The sequence below is a fragment of the Cygnus atratus genome, chromosome 18 (assembly GCF_013377495.2).
Source record: "Cygnus atratus isolate AKBS03 ecotype Queensland, Australia chromosome 18, CAtr_DNAZoo_HiC_assembly, whole genome shotgun sequence".
NCBI lineage: Eukaryota > Metazoa > Chordata > Aves > Anseriformes > Anatidae > Cygnus > Cygnus atratus.
The window spans coordinates 6879269-6893187 of NC_066379.1; the positions used below are offsets into that span (position 1 = coordinate 6879269).

At 40.7% G+C, this 13919-nt stretch overlaps 3 protein-coding genes across 5 annotated transcripts in view; 2 read left to right on the forward strand and 1 right to left on the reverse strand.

Annotated features, from left to right (window-relative positions):
• The first annotated feature begins 1401 nt into the window (after positions 1 to 1401).
• On the forward strand, positions 1402 to 3661 carry LOC118253916 (nucleoside diphosphate kinase-like). Its single transcript, XM_035558799.1, has 4 exons — positions 1402 to 1530; positions 2060 to 2161; positions 2935 to 3047; positions 3380 to 3661. Exons 1-4 carry the CDS (start codon positions 1402 to 1404, stop codon positions 3495 to 3497), a joined length of 462 nt encoding a protein of 153 aa, XP_035414692.1. The 3' UTR covers positions 3498 to 3661.
• A 2337-nt stretch (positions 3662 to 5998) lies between these two features.
• Positions 5999 to 8738, forward strand: LOC118253915 (nucleoside diphosphate kinase). Its single transcript, XM_035558798.2, has 5 exons — positions 5999 to 6163; positions 6476 to 6608; positions 7113 to 7214; positions 7956 to 8068; positions 8489 to 8738. Exons 2-5 carry the CDS (start codon positions 6480 to 6482, stop codon positions 8604 to 8606), a joined length of 462 nt encoding a protein of 153 aa, XP_035414691.1. The 5' UTR covers positions 5999 to 6163; positions 6476 to 6479; the 3' UTR covers positions 8607 to 8738.
• Positions 8739 to 8877: 139 nt separating this feature from the next.
• The window catches only part of MBTD1 (mbt domain containing 1), a 35545-nt gene continuing 30503 nt past the window's right edge, over positions 8878 to 13919 (reverse strand). For all 3 annotated transcript variants that reach the window (XM_035558796.2, XM_035558795.2, XM_050714375.1), the window contains one exon: positions 8878 to 13132. In XM_035558796.2, coding sequence (XP_035414689.1) covers positions 13014 to 13132 — 119 coding nt within the window. In that variant the 3' untranslated portion in view covers positions 8878 to 13013. The remainder of the gene's footprint in view (positions 13133 to 13919) is intronic.

Genomic DNA, 13919 nt, shown 5'->3' on the forward strand with positions numbered 1-13919 from the left:
AGGACAAGAATGGGTTTCCTCTCGACAGCACATGCACCGTGAAGATTAGGGCATTGCAGATGTTTTATCCTCACATCTGTCAAAGGACATAAAACCCTCAAGAAGAAACAGGTAAGTGTTGAATGGGGTTTTGCCTCTGAGAGCTGATATGTAAAATGTAATGCCTTCTTTAAAGGAGAAACATAAAGAAAAAGAGACGCTGTCATGATGAGGCTTATTGAAATAATTCCGTCATGGTTTATAAAGCAAAAAACGGAATTGGGCTGCAAAGACTCAATGCTTAAAAAAGTATTTCCCTAGCACCCCACTTTAAATAACCCGAAAAGCAGCAAGCAGGCAGATGACGGCACAACCCCCCCCAAAATACCCCGGGCTTCGGAGGAAACGAGTGGGGATGTCCGGGCGTGAAGGGTCGCGGCGGGCCAGGCCACCGGCGGGGGATGACACGGGAAGGCGGCACCAAATCCCCTGAGCGGATTAGGAGCCGGGGGCAGGCCTAAGGAGGCGCCGGGAAGGGTTAAGGGGCAGCCCGGCAGCGGCGCGGCCCCGGGGGCGGCACGGGGCTAAGCAGGGCTCGGCCGGGAGCGGCCGCCGGGGGAGCGCCGGGGCCAGGCGGGGCCGGACCAGGTGGGACGGGGCGGGGGGCACGGGGGGAACGGGGGGCGAGGGGGGGATGGCCCGGCCGGGGAACCCTCCGCTCACACGGGGACGGGGCGGTGCGAAGGGGCAGCCCGCAGCAGGCTGACCGCCGGCTGCTGTGAGTGTGCACGGGGGGCGAGTGTGCACAGGGGTGTGCTTGTGAACGCGGGTGTGCATGTGCACAGGTGTGTGCGTGTGCACAGGTGTGAGTGTGCACAGGTGCGTGTGTGCACAAATGTGCAAGTGCACGAGTGAGTGCACTTGCGCGTGAGTGCGCTTGTGTGTGCATGGGTTGTGAGTGTGCACAGGTGTGTGACTGCAGTTGCGTGTGCGCACGTTGTACTTGCAGAAAACCAAGTGCCAAAAAAATAGAGATAATAGCTGTTTATAGATTAAAATGATGTTTATGGATTTATTCAACCTACTTTGTCCTAAATTGCCGGCAGCAGCCCCTTGCTGCACCTGCAGTAGCTCTTCGCTCTCGTTCCATTTAGAGCTTTTCTGATTTTAATATTTGCTAATTGCTTGGTTCTGTATTTGGCAAACCATTATTGTTTTAAAGTTGTTTTTGTTGCGCTTGTAAAAACCCTGGTGGGGAGTGATTGATTTATCAAATCAGTGCAGATCACGGGGTGACAGCCTGCAGACACAGCCAATGCAGTCATTACAATATCATAGCTGATGGCACACACGACTCGGGGCTGGGATCACACTTGCCTGCTGGTCCTGGAATAACAGCTCTTGTTCTTCCTCGCTAGGACGATGGCCGCTGTCGCAGAGCGCACCTTCATTGCCATCAAGCCTGATGGGGTCCAGCGGGGACTGGTGGGAGAGATCATCAAGCGGTTCGAGCAGAAGGGATTCAAACTGGTGGCCATGAAACTGATACATGTAAGCTGTCCTTAACTTGCACATCTCCTTTTCATAGAAACATCAACCTGAAAATAAAGTAGCAGACAATAATGAGAAATAGACCGTTCAGAAAATTTAAACCTGGAATTTTGATAAGTCTTTGGCTATTTTGGAAAACTTCCAATTCTCAGCTCTGGCTAAATGCTTTAGACATGCTAAGTATGCTAATTTTAGTAACTTGATGTCCTTAGTCCAAAGAGAATATTCTTTTAGGTGCATCCTATGCCTAATAAATATCTCTGGGTATCTTCAACAAATACCAGTTCACATACCTGTGTTAGCAAAAGGTCTTTTTTGAGGTCAGGTGTAGTTAAAACAAACAGCTCAAATTCATGTTTACTATAAATACTTAAAGGAAGTTGCTAGAAATGATGAATTTTGAGGTGTATGCATGTTTTAGGATTGATAGTGCTCTGCAATTAATCTATCTGATTTCAGTATGCTCTTAAGTTCTTAGAGGAAGCTTTTTGTTGTGGCATTTTTTCTTTTCGTTTGTTTTTTAATGCAGGCCTCTGAAGACCTTCTGAGAGAACACTACATTGATCTAAAAGACCGTCCGTTCTATGATGGTCTGGTGCAGTACATGCACTCTGGACCTGTTGTAGCTATGGTGAGTTCTTAAAAACAAAGCTTAGCTAAGAAAAATACACTGTTTAGTTGTCTTACCTGCAAATAAGCTCGTGGTACCTAATGAATACTAGTTTACTTTTGAAAGGATTAAAATAATCAAATAATATAGTTTGAAAGATGTACTTCTGACTTGTTTTTTTTATGTATCTTTTTATCATAATCTTTCTCTCCTTTGATCTTTTGAGTCACTATGTTGAGGAAGAGGGCAGGGGGAAAGGGAGAGCTTAAGCTGAAACTTTGAGAAACAGTAAACCTGCACACAAAAAAACCACTGTGGAATGCTATGTATTAATCAAGTTGAGAAGTGATGATGAAATATTTTTACAATACTCTCACGTTAGAGTAACTTTGAAAATCTTGTTTAGTCTAATTTAATTAGAAGGAATTTTCCTTTTTTTTTTTTTTCCTTTAACAGCGTGTTTGTAAAATAGTTGAGCTGGAGGTTTAGATCTTCAATGAGCAGAGAGCTTTGGAAGGCTGTTTACCATACTGAGATTTAAAATAGTTCTCTTTCCATCCTTGGGGAGGAAAGGTATGTTGCAGAAGGGTGGGGAAGGGCAGAACTGCACTAAATGCTTCAAGAATTTGACAGAGAAATTGGAAATAAAATATGACTTGCTATTAGGAATATAGGGATGGTGACTTGTGCTATGATGGACAGCACTGCATAATTCTGGAAGATGTTATTAATTCTTGCTACTTTGTCTACTGCTAAGATTTTATAATCTCAATGGATTTTTTTTTTTTACTAAGGTGTGGGAAGGTCTTAATGTGGTTAAAACTGGAAGGGTGATGCTGGGGGAAACTAATCCAGTGGATTCAAAGCCTGGCACTATTCGTGGTGACCTCTGTGTTCAAGTTGGAAGGTATATTTTGAAAGTACTGATTTAAACTGAAGCCCCTAAAGCTCCAGTGGTATGTCGTGATACACATAGGAAAAGTGCTCTAGTCTTCTTCATTTTATGCATGGAGCTGCCTTCCCCATGATAATGTAACAGGATCTAAAGGTGGAAGTAGAATTGCAGTCTTCCCATTGACAAAAATGGTGAGCAAAGCTGTCATGGCCTACTCCATGCCTATTACTACTTTACAATTTCTTACGATTTCTCTTTGTAATGGAGACCACTTAACAATGAAGTTGACTTTGCTTTGCACTTGATGATTGTATTAATTTTATATCCACCTTTTCTTTTTGTAGGAACATCATTCATGGAAGTGATTCTGTAGAAAGTGCTGAGACAGAGATCAATCTGTGGTTCAATCCTGAAGAACTGGTTGATTACAGAAGCTGTGCTCATGAATGGATCTATGAGTAGAACTGAGCCTATACCTTTTGATATCCTTACTATCTGTTATCAGTTATTTTAAAGTCCTTCATATCAACTAGTAGAAACCTGTTTCAGAAACCTCTGATATACGCTGTTGTGCATATTAAATATAATCAGTGTTTGTTGCTGTTTTGGTTAAAAAGCTATCAACTTATGGATAGGATTGTATTTTTAAAAATTTTTTAGCTACATATGGGAGTGAGAGAGGTGAGATTCAAACACAGAGAAGCAAAACATTCCTTGTTAATAATACAGAACGTATATTTTCCTGAAACACTCCCCAGTCAAAGAGGAGATTTTGGTAAGTAGAAGCTAATGCAAATCTCTCAGTGTTAAAGGTGCATCACTTTGTTAAAATTTTAGTGGACAACCAGTGGTATGTAAATATATTGATTGTGTGCTCAGATGTTGAGGGTTGAGCTTGATATCAAATCAAGTGAATCCCCATGCCTAAAGCGGGTGCAGAAAATCTGTTTTATTTCTCTTTCCAAAAGGTGCTGTGCCTGTACACAGAGCATGATAAAATAATAACTTTTCTCTACATTGACATGTTTTCATTTTTTTTCTGCACAGGATTTATTTAGCATTTTAAGGAAGGATTAATAGGCCAGGCTTTTTGAAATGCTCTTTTATGTGAAAAGAAGATTAATGAGAGAATGGATGAGCGTGATTCATTTTCAGTCACTGTACTGTAGCAGTCCTCTAACATTGCATAGAGGAACAATGGAGTGATGTTTGCTTTACTGACCAAACAGCTGATAATTTAGCTCCATCTGTACTTCTACATCCATACTTCCTTAATAGCTGGAACTCCAAAGCAAGGAGCAAGGTGATTTTGGATAAGGTATTTCAGAAGTGACGCCAGCATTATTTATTTATTTATTTATTTAATCGTGTCAACAAATACATTCATAATAATGCTAAACCTATTTCAGTAGAGGCGTCTGCTTCCATCACAGAAAACAGCCTCTTGCTGAAATATTTTGCCACAAACACTCAACAGAGGTTTGGGATGTAGGAACAAAAAGTGAGTTGGAGTCAATGTAATGTATTTATTTACTTGTAACACTGTATTCATTAAAAGCAGGAGTTTTGTGAAACTAGTTGTTCAAACTCCTCTATTTTTGCCTACAGTGAGTTGTTGTTTCAAAGAGTAAACTGCAATGAATATTGAATTTGATGCTTATGATATGTTATGAAGATACCCAACTCCTAAAACGAGGTGCTCCAAAATAAAACATTTGCTGTTTCTTAAGTTAAACAAAAGGTTTGTTCATTATATTGCCTTAGGGCTAATTAAGGAGTCTAAGGAGAGGGAACAAATTCCCTAACTACCAAACTGTAGATGAGGTTTGTAGCCTCTTTCCTAAAAATAGTCAGTGCTACAGAAGGTAAATAATTAAGGTAAAGGTTGTCAGAACAAAGGGAACACGTAACAAACCTGTGCACTGGATGAGTAGTAGTCTTGAGTTCCATTTTTGCCTAAAGGATTAGGTTTCTTTCTCTTGATTGCTTACTACAAAACAGAAATTTGGGATGAAATGTGGTTTACGTGGAGGTGTGGGGGGTTGTCAGAAAGCTACTGATTAGTATTTCTAATGCATTTAGACTGAGAGGAGGTGGAAGTCAGCCACCTCTCGGAAGAAATGCAGTATTCCTCTTGCACATCTGAGCTGTCTGACTCAGCGTTTCCAGTTTCACTAATTTAAGTTGCCTGTCAATAAGAGACTGCATATGTACTGCAGAGGGTATTGCTTTCATGTTACAGCTGCAGTGGTGGTATCAAGTTAGACCTAGTTTAGGAAAAGAAAATGTAGTTTGTAAATTATATCAACTAGTAAGCACTATAAAAAGTAATAACATTTTTCATAATTCTCACTAAGGTGCAGGTTTGGGAACTGTTAAGTTTTACACGTATGTTTTGACACTTTGCAGCTTCACCTTCTAATATCCTAGCAAAAGAAATATCCCAGGTAACTCCCCTGGGTTACAGCTGCCACATCTCTTTTCTGGGGGAGACGTAGTGCCCAGGCAGCGTGAGGCATGCTGCTTCTGCTGAGCTAATTCGGCCACCGTTTGATAGGAGACAGCAGGGTTGTCTGTGAAAACAGCAAAGCAAGGCCTCTTAGTAAAGAAAGGATTTAGCACGGTTCAACATCCTTAATTGTCTCACTTTTCATTGTGAAAAACACGCATTTTGATGCCTAGTGTTAGGCGCTGTTTACCAAGCGTTCAATTTACAGCCCCATGCTCGTGTCAGCTCGGTTCTGTACCCCTGGGGAGGGAGAGTTGGGGCAGGAGGGGCAGCGGGAACTTTGAGGGGCTTCGAGGGCAGCTCTGGAGGAGGCCGGGTGCCTCCAGCTGGCACAGCGAGGCCCCGCCAGCTGCCTCCGTCCCGGGCGGGCAGCCAGGCGCTGAGGCAGCGCGGCCACCGCGAAGCCCGGCGGCTTCCCGGCTTCTCCTCAGCGGCCCGGCCCGGCCCCTCCCCTCAGCGGGCAGGGGCTGGCGGCAGCGGGCGGCAGGCGCAGACGAGCCCCCAGCCCCGCCGGGCCCGCCCCTAAGCGCCGCGGGGCGGCCGTGTGGAGAGGAGGAGCCGCCCGCCCGCCTCCTCCTCCTCTTCCTGCGGCGGCTGCGGAGCGGGAGGCTGCGGAGAGGTAGGCAGCGGCCGGGCCCTCCGTCAGGGGAGGCCGGAGGGGGGGCGGGATGCGCCGTGCCGACAGCCGGCGCCTCACGGGGGGCTCGGGGGGGGGTTCGTCTCGCCTCGGCCCCGGTGGCGGCGGAGGGGAAGGGGATGAGGGACGGGAGCGGGCCCGGCGCCACGTGGGCCCGGGCGTGGCGGGCAGGGCGCCGCCATGGACGTGGGGCTGCCGGCTGCCGGCCGACCTTGAGCCGCCCCTCGTCCCCGGGATGTGTGTAAATACGCGTGTGGGTGTGTGTAAGTGCGGGGGTGTATTTGTGTCCCGCAGCGCCATGGCTGCCAACTGCGAGCGCACCTTCATCGCCATCAAGCCCGACGGCGTCCAGCGGGGGCTGGTGGGGGAGATCATCAAGCGCTTCGAGCAGAAGGGATTCCGCCTGGTCGCCATGAAGTTCGTGCACGTAAGTCCCCGCGCTGCCAGCTCGCTTTTAAATGCCTTCTTTCAGCTGCCAGAATAGGTAAAGGTACAATTTTCCTATGCTGCCGTTCTCATATTACAATGGGAATCTGGACAAGAGCTGGATGCCCATCGGGCCGAGCCTTCTACCAGCCACGAACGTCCGAGCGAGCCTTCTACCAGCCACGAACGTCCGAGCTCTTTCTTCCCTTCCCTAAGGAAAGGGCTCTGCTAGCTTAATGCAGCCCGAGTGAGCCGAATGACCTTGACTGAAAGGTTGTAGCCAACAACATCCATCAGACACCTTGCCCACAGCTTGTTGCCGAGGATTACTGTAACGCACAAAAGTAATCTTGCCCGCTTGAAACACTGAAGCCCCTAACCACCGCCCCCCATCCTGCACTCCTTTAATTTTATAGCAGGAACTCATCTCCTAACAGTAGTAACATCTTTTGTGTTATGGTATTTTGAAAGCAATATATTTAATGTTACATCTGCTCTTTTAAAGGCCTCTGAAGACCTTCTCAAACAACATTACATTGACCTGAAAGATCGACCATTCTACCCTGGTTTGGTTAAATACATGAACTCTGGACCTATTGTGGCGATGGTATGTGGCTTTTTTTTTTAGAAACTGTTTTCTTGAATACGTTTGTTCCACACTACAAATTATTTTAAAATAGTAAGATGTACTGGTTGTTACAGGAACGCTACAAAACTACTCAGTTCTGATACTAATACAATTAAGACAGTTTAGTGTAAGTTCTTTATTAAAAAGAAGGAAAATGTGCATGTTTAAAATGCTCATTAAAATACGTGAAAATTCTTGACAGCTTCATTTCTGCCCAAAAGAACCTTCTATTTGGGGGGGGGGGGGAAGGGAGAGAAGTTTAGTTACTGCTTTCTTCCATAGATATCCATCTTCTGTGTCATTCTTTATGCTTTCCCCAGAACAATAAAACTACCCTAGAAGCATCAGAACACATACATTTAACTACACATTCCTGCAAGTCTTTGGGTTGTTCATTTTCTAACAGAAGTGTTTTAAGGTTGGCTTTACATATCAAGTAATTTTAAGGCTTGTTAAAGTGTCTCACTTAACTGGAATGACAGTGCTGATAAACTGGAATTTCTTATTTAAAAAAAAAAAAAAAAAGGTTTTTCCTAGATGTTTTTTCCCCCTTTTTAAACAAGCTAAGGAGAGAATCTAGACTTTTTTTTTTTTGAGATAAAACCCTCATTTCTTTACAAAATGTAAATTATTACTAAAGATTAATCTTTGAAATTTTGTGTAAGCAAGAATTAATAGGTTTGGTTTGTCTTGTCTTTTTCTTGTTTTTTGTCACTGAAGGTATGGGAAGGTCTCAACGTGGTTAAAACCGGTAGAGTAATGCTAGGGGAAACCAACCCAGCAGACTCAAAGCCTGGTACCATCCGTGGTGACTTCTGCATTCAAGTAGGAAGGTTTGTGTGTTCAGTTTGTTATCGATAGAGATTAAACTTAATGGTGGTAGTCTTTTCTTCAAGAAAGTCAAATTATTGATAGATACGCTAGTATGATTCTTTTTTATTTGCAGGTTGCATTTCATAACAGCTACTTAGGAAAATGGCTTGGTACAAAACACTTTATTTTTTGAAATACTCATCAGCTACTCATCAGAGCTTCATGTAAGATCAGTCAGTGGCATTGGCTGTTGTAGTCAAATAGCCCTAGTCGCCCCCTGCTAGGCTTAATTAGCTCTTAGAGTGGGGCTGTTTAAATACTGTAGCTGACATAGTAGCCCTGCAGCTCTTGGTGCTTCATCCAAGTTTTTCCATTTGGTGAACTACTAGCTTGCTAGACTTTTTTCTCTCCTATGAAACAATGTTTGTCTTCTTCCACAGAAACATCATTCATGGCAGTGACTCCGTAGAAAGTGCTCAGAAGGAGATCAACCTGTGGTTTAAACCTGCAGAGCTCGTTGACTTCAAGTCTTGTGCACATGACTGGATCTATGAGTGAAATGAGCTTCCACAAGGAATTGTGCCTTCCTAACATGTCATCTCATTCCAGCTATTGATCTGGGAGCAATTATCACCACGGTTAGCTTAGTCATTTTTCAGCACTATCAAATAAAAGGATGATACAAATTAACTCCTTGTGGTGCATTTACTATGAAAGACTTGTCCTATTGAACCACTCAGTAAAGTGGGATGAATATTTCAGTATTTTCCCTGTGCAGAAGGTGGAGCGGTGTTAAAATACAGCTTTCCCTATACAGGTATAGGAGCATAAAACTTCAGTGACTGTTCACTGCAATGTTGCTTTGCAGGCTACTGAAATACCTTCAGTTGCAGTCCAAAGCCAACTTGCAGAGGGAAGGGGTGGGGGAGCTACTTCGAGCATGGAACTACACTGAAAAGAGTGACATTATCCCATGACAAGATTTCTATCAGCTGTGAAATACAAGGCCGAGTACTAAGCTTGCACTGTATTAGATGCTTATCTAGTACCCCATTCCCCTTTTAAGAAAACAAAATACAGGAAGAGATTTTAACATTTTTATTTTGTGTAAAAAAAGGCAAATTTAGTGAATTATTTTCATCTTGTACACAAAGTTATAATTTTAATGCTTTTCACATCCATGCTGAAAATCTGCGGTCTCATAAAAATGAAAGGAACATTAATTTCTCCAAAAGCATTTTTTCACTTAGTTATGTACATTGCATGAGAAAGTTTTAAATACTCTCTCATCGACCACACAAATTACCAAGAAAATAAAAGATTAAATTTGTACAGATATTGATTTATATATCAAATACATACAGAAATGATGTAAAAACCCTATCTGTTTAATCTTGATTCCCGCCCCAACATTTTCCCAGGGGCCAGAGCTGATACCTTTTGTATAAATGGCTGTGGCTTTTTCTTTTAAATATGAAAATTAAAAGGAAGAAAAATTCAGTTTAAATCACAGTTTTTTTAAAATCCCTTCCCAATAAAGGATTGTTACCAAATATATTAGCACCATCGTACAAATATTGACGGGAGAGGGTATTCACATCACATAAAACAACAATCATAAAAAACAAACAAACACTGAAACCCGTGTTAGTATCCGTAGAACAAAGAATTGATAACTGCTTTAGCTTTCCTCAGATGCAGCAAGGAAAAGGTTAAAGAGTTGTATTTAAAATAACAGATCAGCAGAAAGATTTTGAGCAACAGAAGGGCAGCTGCAAAGGTGCATAACTTGTGCTACCTTATGGTTAAAAAAAAAAATCTGCTATGCCAAATAGTGAAGTTTGACCCCATTGAAGATTTCAGATGTCTAACACTGCTCTTCTGTTAGCCAAGTAACATGGCTTAAAGTGAAAATAAAAGATACCTAGAGCCATGTTACTAACGAATGCTTTACAAATACAGTGAAGCCTGTACTATGGATACCACAGCCAATCTGTAACCCACTTTTTGGGGAATCCATTCTCAATACCCAGTAGAATTTTGCTCAGGCTTTCCTTAAGCCTATCCTGAGCAAATGACTTCAATTAATTCCTTACATGGTCTGCTTAGGACAGATTTCACTATACTTGACAAACAACATGGGTATATTCTGAATTCAGAAACAGAGGAGATTTCATCCGTAAGTCTCAACAAGCAACTCCTAGTGAAGTCACCTGTATCTGAGAATGCAAGTCAACTCCTGTACTTTAGTGTTTTAATTAAAAGTATACCTGTTTTTAAAGAACATTATAAAGACTGACAGACTTCAAATCTGATTCTGTTATTCTTCCAACACATGAAGTGTGTTCACGTTAAGTGCTATTTTTGCCTCTTCACATTTGAAGACTATAGCTCAAAAGTCAGACTGGGAAACCAAGTTCTGAGTCTGGGCAATATACAGAAGTCCAAGGTTCCAGGTTTCCTGGCTTTGCAATATACCTTGCTCATTATAGCCCAAATTTTCACATTATGAAACACAAATTAATGCAAGTTTTTCTACTGTATTCAGAAGCTATCAATGAGAGAAGAATGCAAGATTGTGCCAACCTCATTCCAGCTGTGACAATTTGCAAGTTGTCACATTAAAAAAATAAAACAATAAAAATAATAATCATAATAAAATGAATAGTGATGTACTTACCAAACCAAATCAATGCTTGCAGAACTGGATTTTACAGCAGAATAAATGGAGAGCACAGGAAAATAAAAATCAAGGCTCACCAAAGTGTCATTAACAATGGTCTCTAATCCTACTTCTCCAATCCAGGCTGTGTAAAAGAAATGTCACATGTGGGTCAGAATCTGAGAGAACGTATTTGAAGTCTACCAACCGTGATAAAGTCCCTTCACCGCGGCTATTTTAGAGAGCAAAAGTGTCTTCACCACCTGAAGTTACAGAAACTTAATAGTCTGATAACCAGATTCTGTTAATGTAAGAAGCCGTTAAAAGGGGGTCATTATTAAAGAAATTTCACTAGTAAGGGAGAAGAAAATTCCAGACATTCCTACGCTATACGGGACATTTTAAAATTCCAGTAGTAAATACAAAACTTTACATACTTAACCCCTCTTGCATAGAATGAGGTAAACCTGTGCATATTACCAATACTATGTACCCAAAGTTAGAGCAATATTTTAGAAAATAATCAAATTGCTGGTTTTCAACTTTCTATGCACATTTTTTTTTTTTTTAAATTCAAACAACAATATACAAAAAAATGGTCTCCTGGGGCTCTGTGGGTTGATATCCTTAAAGCATTTCTTAGGCTGTAGGAACAAAAAAGTTTTTTTTTTTAAGCCCTAACTTATAGTCAAGAGTCAGATGATCATTGTACTGCTCTGAAGGGGACCTACTAAGACCCAGAAGCACTTATAGAACATATGCAATTAATTCCTGAGAGTTTAGTTAATGAACCTTACTGGTAAAAGCTAAAGCTCTTGATGCACATTTTTCCAGTCACAGCTCTGCAGGGCTGATAAATAACTTTACTAATCAACTCCATAAATGAAGCCATCTAAATAAACATACAAAGTTTAAAAATATGGAAAGAAAATCCAAATAATTAAGAGTTCATGCAAAAGTACTTTGTATTTTACTATTAGTCATTTTCACCCTTCTGCATGACATTTGCCTTTAAAACCGCTGGACAGTTAAACAGGTGGGGTTAACGGGATACTTGACACAAAGATTCCAGGCAATAAACAAATCCAGTTTGTGAATTATATGCTAGATTGTATATTATTTATATACTTTTCAAATCTCAACTTCCATATTACACTGCTGCAGCAAGAAAGGAACACTGCAGGCTGTGCACGAGTGAACTTTTTTTTTTTTTAAATTTGCAATGCTTGGCTCATTTTAGCTCAACCGAAATCACATGGAACATCGGTTTTGAATGTTCAGAAATAAATATTTAAGATGGCAAGGAAACATCTAGGTCTTTCTGAATGGAAAAAAAAATAATCAGAAGAATACTCTGAAGTTCCTTCCCACTCCCAAGGGAAGGCCTGAGTTACTAAGTAAGTTTCTTTAGCCTAAATTCAGACTAAACTTAATCTTCCAAATGTGGGAATTTTCTGAAGTTCCAGTTTGGCGTAGGGCTCTGTAAACAGTTGCTGGAGCATTCCAAGACTACACACATCGACGTACAGACAAGAGCTTTATAGTCCCAATCCAATGCCCACTGCAGTCACTGAAGACAAGGCTACTGATATTAATGGGCACTGATTCAGACCCTAAGGAACTTTTTAAAATTACAAAACGTCTTATATAAAAAAAAAAACGTTTAAAACTAAATAAAAACATCTTGAAAAGTTAAAAACCTCCTTCACGTGATGGCTCCATTGCAACTGGGGCTACTCACTGAGTAGAGCTTTACAGGACTATCTTCCATGTACAATTTATGCCTCTAAATCAGAGCTTAAATGCCTTATTTTCACCATAAGAAAACAGAGGCGTGACCAGTGCAGTTCGCAAGAGTCTGTAAGTCTCCCAACTTGTACCAAAAAGGTTCATTTGTCATGACAGTTCATCTGTACTTGCAACTATATCTTCCTCCAACCGCTTCCCACAATCGTGCTAATTAAACTTTAATCTTACCAAAAAAATTAGATTTTCAGTTCTTGTTAACAATGCACAATAAATCTGAACTTGAAAATATTACAAAATTCTTTCAAAAGCTTCAAATACAACACAAAAAAGTGTCCATTCTTGTTTTTAATAAATTGAAAAATCTTTTTTCACTAAAATAGTTTCCCCGCCCTTCCAAAAAATTCTGAACTGAGTCTAACTCATCTACAGTTAGCAAAGTGCCCCAGGTACAGTCATCCAAACTGTACCATCAAAGTGGGAACGAGATCAGTCAGTCTTGGAGAAAGGCTCTTTTCCTATCACCAATACTCTGCCCCTCACTTTTCTGAGCTGCCTTATGGTTCTTGTTTAATGTAGTAACTGGCAGATCCATTGCTTTCCTGATCTGATGCTCCTTGAAGGAAGCTATATTCTTCTCCATCTAGCAACTCCTCCTTCAGCTGCAATGAAGACACTAAAAACAAAAGACGAACATTAAAGATATGTAACATTCAAAAGAAGTACAACTTTCTCTTAAATCTACTTAATGTAATTTAAATTGGGAACAGACTCAAGATTTCCCATTTTCTTACATTCTGCATTTTAGCGGTTGTTCTTTTAACATGCAATATCCCACAGAAAACAGATCCTTTCTGACCTTACACTGAACCTTAAGTTTTGCTCTAATATTAATATATTTGAATGAGCAATTTACAATAATATATTCTCTATATAATTTTTCTTCCAAGAATTTACTATTTTAAAACTCTGGTTTAAGAGGGCAACAAAATGTTGCTAAGAAGAATTCTTTTTTTTACTGCTTACTTTTTTGTTTACTGTCTACTTCCAATTTAGTCTTTAGCCTAGTTACAATGAACTACTTGCCATTTACAATCTCTGAATCACATTACTTGCCTGATTACTGTAAGCAGTCTACACAAGACAAGAAAAAAACATTGATAAAGATTTCTCAATATATCATTAAATTTTTAAGATCCCAGGTTTCATTCAAGACGTTTTTAGTAGTTGTAATCTTCTCCCCTTTCTTTTGTATAAAGAAAATAGAAATGAGATCTGAGACATAGAAAGAACGATGTTATGAATAGCAATAATGTCACAATTACTTCTCCAATTTCATTAATGGACAGTGGTAATTATCGAAATATGAGCACAATGAAAAGAACACTGAAAACAAAGTATGCCAGTACTTTCATTAAAGGTGCAGTACCCACATTAAAGGGTTGATTATACAATAAAAAATG